This window comes from Helobdella robusta (genome assembly GCF_000326865.2).
Source record: "Helobdella robusta unplaced genomic scaffold HELROscaffold_62, whole genome shotgun sequence".
NCBI classification, from domain to species: domain Eukaryota; kingdom Metazoa; phylum Annelida; class Clitellata; order Rhynchobdellida; family Glossiphoniidae; genus Helobdella; species Helobdella robusta.
The window spans coordinates 222510-230097 of NW_008705346.1; the positions used below are offsets into that span (position 1 = coordinate 222510).

The window sequence follows — 7588 nt, forward strand, 5'->3', positions numbered from 1 at the left end:
GACTCGGTAATTCAGCTGGCGAGCGATAAAAAGCTAACATGACTTCACAATAAGTATTCGATAATTTGAAGTAGCTAAATGCACACATACACGCACACACACGCAAACACACACACACGTATACACACGCACACACACGCAAACTCACACACGTGTATTCGGATAGGTGGCAGCAGATACACGTGTCCAAATACAAGCATCGTTATTCCATCAACTCTTTTCCAAGTACTGATAAAATTAGTTATAAAAAATATATTTGATTGACCGGTGTAAAATCGTTTGGCTATTGGAGAACCATTGGCGAGGTACACAGTATGTATATATATACATATATATATATATATATATATATATATATATATATATATATATATCATGGCGTCGACACGTGCGGTTCAAATTAATGAACTTTTATTTTATTTGTTCAATAATTTAAGCTCGTTGGAAAATGTTTCTTTTATAAATAGTGTGAAACAGTTCTATAATTTAGACGAATTTAATACTGGTAAAAAAGTTCTTCTGAATGATCTGGAAAACTCCAAAACGGATAATTCTTGTTTTAAACTTACACAGAGAGCTAACAACAAATATGACAAGTTGTTAGACATTATTGATATTGTTAAATTTTGCACGGACAAGAAAGTGGATTTACCAACTTATGTCGCTGCAGATTTTTCGAAAATCCCGGAACCAAGATTAGAACATTTTCTGAATTTATTTGAATTAAAATTTAAATCATTGAAAACTAATTTAAATAAACGTATAACGGAGATTGCACAAATAGCAAATAACCTAAAGTTGAACAATTCTACTGTGCACTCTCAGCATGTCGTTCCAATAACGTTAAATGCACGCGACATAAAAAATAATACTTCAAATCTTTGGTCTGATAAAGTTATGCAAGAAAAATTAATTGATACTGATGAAGTTATTCAAAAAAATTTAATTGATCTCAAATTCTCAAATTTTCAAATTCTCAAATCTCAAATTCAAAATCTCAAATTTTCAAATTCAAACTCAAATTCAAATTTAGTTCTCAAAAAACTTTACCAATGGATGCTGACGATGGTTTTCAATTAGTAAAATCAAAAAAAAGAAAAAATAACTTATCTTCTTCTCAGCCAGGTCAACCTAGTAATAACGAACCTGCTATGAAACGCTCGTCGATAAAAACCTTTGATGCTGGCAACAACTGTCCTTTAAAGTCCTCTAAGACAATTGAAAAAAGAGCTACGTATTACTTAGGAAATGTCGAATCTTGCAAAAAAGAGGTTATCGAGAATCTTCTGAAAAGCAATAATATTTTATTCATACACTGCTTTCCAGTTTTTCGCAAACGCAAAACTGACGATGCAACTGAATTCGATAAAAATACACAACAACAGTCAACAGCATTTTAAATAATTCTGCCTAAGGACGAATGATAAAAATTACTTAATCCAGAAATTTGGCCTAAGTATAACTTCTTACATGAGTGGGATTATGATTACTTGAAAAATAAGATCTTCAATCATGGATCACAACCATGATTCCGAACATCTTAACCACTAATCCAATATTCATGTTAACTCTGACTCTTTCCTTAGTGATATTGATCCAGATGATAACTTGCTAAATAATGTTAATCGGGACTGTCCTCTTCTGTCGCCAGAGGAGGTTGAACCATTTATTGACGCAGGTGTATTTTCGATTATTCATATTAATAGTAGGAGTTTAATTAATAAAATGACTGAAATAGGCACTTTAATTGAATGTTGTAATAATAAATTTCATTTAATAGCTATAACTGAAACATGGTTGCATAATGACAATGCTAATTTAATTAACTTGCCTGGCTTTGACTTTGCTTTCAAGAATCGTGTAGATGGTATTGGTGGTGGTGTTGGTTTGTTCGTTATTAATTGCCTTTAATATGTTATCCGCGAGGACTTATATTTATCGCCAACTTTTGAATTACTAGCAGTTGAAGTATTTATTAATGGTGATTTAAATTGCTTGATATATGTTATGTATCGTCCTCCTAACTCTGATCCTATGTTATTTATAAATGATTTATGTACTTTATTATCAAAAATTAAATCTGATTCATTTAAATTTATATATTTTATTGGTGACTTTAACATTGACTTATTAAAATGTGACTATAGAAATACTTCTACTCAATTTGTTAATTTATTTCACGCCTTTAATTTTATTCCCTTAATTTCTGTTCCTACTCGTGTCACTATTGCTAATTCATTATTAATCGACAATATTTTCATGAATAATTTGAGTTCTCATAAATCAGGTGTAATTTATTCTTCTTTGTCTGATCATTTTCCTGTATTTACATCTTTTGTCCTGTCGTTTGAAAATAATCCCTCTAATTCTTATACAAAATCACTTAATTATAAGTGTTACAACATTGCAAAATTAAACCATTACCTAAAGACTTTTGATTGGAATGTTGTTTTAAGTTGTTCAGACACTGATACAGCTTTTGAATTGTTTTCTAATATTTTTAAACAAGCTGTTATTAAATTTTGTTTAGCAACTCATAAACGAACTCGCAAGAAAAAACCCTGGATTATCAAGGGTTTGGTTATTTCCTCTGTTGTTAAAAATAAACTTTATAAGAAGTTCTTACAGTCAAAATCTTTGTCTGACCAATTGTTATATAAAAATTACAAAAATATTTTTGTAAAATTATGTAGAGTTTCAGAAGACATGTATTTTAGGGATCAATTTAATAGAAATAGGCATAATGCTAAAGGTACCAGGAATTTATTGAAGCCATGTATGGGTATGAAAAAAATTCAATCTTACAATATTACTGTGGATAACGAGTTAATAAAAGATGACTTGAGCTTATGTAACCATTTTAACAACTATTTTTCTAATTTTGTTAATTGTAGTCATTCATTAGGGGGTGAAAATGTTAGTCATGGTTATCGTAATTATTTGGATGTTCATGTTTCAAACATTTTTATTTTATTTGATTGTTCCTTCCTTGAAATCATTGATTCTATTAATAATTTTAAAAATTCTTATAGTTCGGGTGATGATTGTTTTTCAAACTTTTTACTAAAAAAAACTTTTAATAATATTATTATTCCTTTACAACATTTAATAAATTTGTCTTTTAATAATGGTTATTTCCCTAAATGTTTAAAGATTTCTAGGGTTATACCCTTGTTTAAATCTGGTAATGGGCATATTATTAATAATTACCGACCTATATCTATTATTTCTAGTTTAGCCAAACTTATTGAAAAAATTGTTCATAATAGATTTTCTAATTTTTTAAATTCTAATAACATTTTCTGCTCTAATCAGTATGGTTTTCGTCCTAAACAATCTACACAATTTGCTATTGTTGACGTAATAAATTATGTTTCTCTTGCTCTTGAGTCTAAAAAATTCTCTATTGGCGTTATTATTGATCTCTGTAAGGCTTTTGACTCATTGGATCATAAAATTTTACTAAATAAATTATCTAGATACGGTATAAGAGGAATAGCTTATAAATGGTTTTATTCTTATCTGCATGAACGTTATCAATATATCTCTATTAATAATTCTGCGTCTCAACTGTCTTCTATTGCATCAGGTGTTCCGCAAGGTTCTATTTTGGGTCCTCTATTATTTAATGTTTTTATAAATGACTTTATTAACTCTTCTAGTGTTTTAAAATTTGTACTTTTTGCCGACGATACTACTTTACTTTTTTCGCATTCTAATCTTGATTTATTGGTTTCTACCATTAATGATGAATTAATTCATGTCTATGATTGGGTTGTTTCTAATAACTTAAGAATTAACCTGGACAAAACTTTATTTATTTTTTTGGTCCTAAAATTCGTACAGACATTTATTATCCTATCATAGTACTAAATAATATATTAATTAAAAGAGTATATTCTGTAAAATTTGTGGGTGTTGTTATCTCTAGTAATTTGAATTGGTTTGATCATATAAGGTGGATATCTAGCAAACTATCCAAAAATCTGGGTGTAATTTATCGTTTGAGATCTAGACTTCCTATCTTTACTTTAATGTCATTATATAATTCTCTCATTTTGCCTTACTTAACTTATTGCATTCCTGTCTGGGGTTGTAGTTCGAAGTCCAATCTTCATATGTTAACTCTTAATCAAAATTTTTTCTTGCGTATTTTGTTTAAATTAAATAGAATTGATCACGTTAGCCATTATTATAATATGGCAAATATTTTAAATGTAAGTCAATTACACACTGTTTATTCTTTAATTTTCTTTTTTAAATTATATAAACTTAATTTTTGTCCGTTTCTTCATAAGCAAATTATCATATTTAAAAACCATAATACTCGATCCTTGAGATATAATTTTGATTTTGATTTTTCTAAACCCAGGTCAAATTTTTATATAAATTCAGTACTTTCTTTATCAATGCATCTTTGGGATTTACTGCCAATATATGCTAAGAATTCATTGACTCTATGTTCTTATAAACTATAATTAACAAATTGGTTCGTTCAAATTACTTTTCTTGATTAATTTTTAATATAGCAACTCGACCATTTAGTTTTATTGTCTTAATTTTCATATTACTCGAAAATGTTTTATTATTATTATTAGTGTATAGTTAAAAGAATTCCTTTCTCATCATCTATTATTTTTATATTTTGTTTATAATAGAATTAGTTTCATGTTTATGTTTATTACTATCCATAATCCTTTTCTATTGTGTATAGGTGGCCCTACAAGTTGATAGATGATTTTTCTGAATAAAGCTATTTTTGAATTGGATTGAATTGAATTGAATATTTTCCATGTGCTCATATATATTTGTCTGTCTGTCTGTATGTTTGTATGTGTATGTATGCGTGTGTATGTTTGTATGTGTATATGTGTGTGTATGTTTGTTTGTTGTACGCGTGTATAGTGTACGTGCACGTACGTGGAGTTGCGTATGCTGGCGGAAATTAGGAGGAAGTATATAATTTGGTCGAAAAGTAACAACACTCGAAACATTCATGATGCTGCTGCTGCTGCTGATGATGATGATGATGGTGATGATGATAATGATGATGAGAATGATGATGACAAGGATAATGATAACTGTGATGACAATGGCGATGATGATGATGATGATGAAAGTGAAGGTGTTGATAGTGATGATGATGACGACGACGACGATAATGATGATGGTGATGATGATAGATTGTTGATAGTGATGATGAAGATAAAGAATGAAATGATGATTGAAAATTGAAACAAGCACTTATGCATGCACAAGTTCAATGATTTTCAGCGACACTTAAAAACATGAAGAGATTAAAAAAAAAAATCTTACCACCCAGTCGGCTCTGCTCGTGTCATCATCTTATCTTTTCATCTTTGCTATCATCATCATCCTTATCATCATCGTCATCTTCGTCATCATTATCTTTGATATCGCTATCATCTTCATCAGCAGTAGTATCAGTATCCTGTATCAACCCCATTTTCTATCACAGTATTCTCAGTATTATCATCATCATCATACACAAAAGCAACTTGTATTGTGTATGTATTTATGCAAACATGGCTAAAGAGTGCGTGTGTGTATGTATGCGTGTGTTTGTATGCGTGTCTATGTATGCGTGTGTATGTATGCGTGTCTTTGTATGCGTGTCTTTGTGTGCGTGTGCTTGCCGTCAAGTTTCTTCATTTATTTGTATGTTTGCAAGTTTGTTCCTGCTATAATATTGAGTGTTTGTGTGTGTGTGTGCGTGTGTGGGTGCGTGTGTATATGTATACGCGTGCTGCGTGTGTGTGCGTGTGTGCGTGCGTGCGTGAGTGTGTCTCAGTGCGTCATTGTTAGGTTTTGATTGAGCAGATGTGTCATGTAACGGTTAATGTAATTGAAAAACATTTCATTATTTCCGTGTGAAACAACTACCACAATAATATTAACAATAACAGCAACAACAACAATGATAATAATAATAAAATAATAATAAACATAAATTTATTAACTATAAACTATAAATGAACGACTACGTAGAAACATCGACAATTGCAACTGCAAACAACAACATGGAACGATTATGATTGGTCGATCGGACGATGACGTATGCAAGAACTTCAATAACATCACAACAATAGCGTAAACATTAACAAAGCTTTTTCTAACAATAACCATAATTACAACTACAACAACAGCCGCAGCAACAACAACAATAATAAAAAGAAGAAGAGGAAGAAGAAGAAAGCCGAAAGACCAAAATGAAGAGTGATGACCCGCCAAAACCAGCACAAAGGATCACATTCAATAATATACGCCGTTGCACTATTGCGCGCTATACAAATAAAAAAACAATAATGATAATAACAATAACAATAACAACAATAATAATATTGCGAGTTATTATTATTATTTTCAAAATGTCATAAAATTATTTGCCGTTTCGTCGTCTTTATAACGGTGCCATTGAAAAAGAGTTTATGTCTATAATCATTATTATTGCTTATTATCAATTTATTATTATTTGCTTATTATCAATTTATTATTATTTGCTTATTGTCAATTTATTATTATTATTATTTGCTTATTTTCAATTTATTATTATTATTTGCTTATTATAAATTTATTATTATTTTTTTTTATTAATTATTAATTTATTATTATTATTTTTATTAATTATTATTACTGTTATAGTTTTTGTTGGTGTCCATTTTATTAAGACTCAAATGACTGATGTTAATGGGATTGAATATTTCAGTAACAAACATTTAAAATGAGGGTTACTTTTAATTTGAGAGATTGACAGAAAGAGAGAAAGAGAGAGAGAGAGAGAGAGAGAGAGAGAGAGAGAGAGAGAGAGAGAGAAAGTGCAGAACAATAAACGCTATCACCTCGCAACAACAACAACAATAACAACAACAACGAACATTGAAAACATAATTGATATCTCCCATACACTTATTGAATTTAATCAAGAGGAACCTACGAATGAATGAATGGATGGATGAATGAATGAATGAGTAGTAGTAGTAATAGAAGTTGTAGTAGTAGTAGTAGTAGTAGTAGTAGTAGTAGTAGTAGTAGTAGTAGTAGTAGCAACAGCAGCAGCATTAATAATATTATCAATTATAATATAATGCATTCGCACTGATCACCTCAGATAAATCCAAACTTATTTATAAAGGCCGGCTCTCTCTCTCTCTCTTTCTCTCTCTATCTCTCTCTCTTTTTTTATAAACGAATAAATTAATAAACGAATGAATGAAAAGAGGTTATGACCCGACCCACAATATCCAACCAGCCAGCCGACCAATCAGAACGCTGAATTTTCTCCATGGATGACGTCAATGTGGTGCTTGCCGTACGTATATCTGCTACGTATTTTAATGCTGAGGACTGCTGATGATGATGACTAAGATGATGATGATGATGATGATGATGATGATGATGATGATGATGACGACGATAATGAGGACGAGCAAGATGACGAACAACAAATGATTGATAGAGAAGAAAAGCAGATGATGGATGTGCGGACGATTTTAATGATGTAGCTGCTGCTGCTACTGCTGTTACTGCAGCGGCTGATGCACATGATGATGATGATGATGATGATGAC

At 30.4% G+C, this 7588-nt stretch overlaps 1 protein-coding gene across 1 annotated transcript; it reads left to right on the forward strand.

The window, feature by feature from the left end:
• Positions 1-375: 375 nt before the first annotated feature.
• HELRODRAFT_180472 (hypothetical protein) lies at positions 376-1400 on the forward strand (the record flags this gene model as incomplete). Its single annotated transcript, XM_009029786.1, has 2 exons — positions 376-1068; positions 1122-1400. The coding sequence occupies 2 exons, from the start codon at positions 376-378 to the stop codon at positions 1398-1400; spliced, it is 972 nt and encodes a 323-aa protein (XP_009028034.1).
• Positions 1401-7588: the final 6188 nt, after the last annotated feature.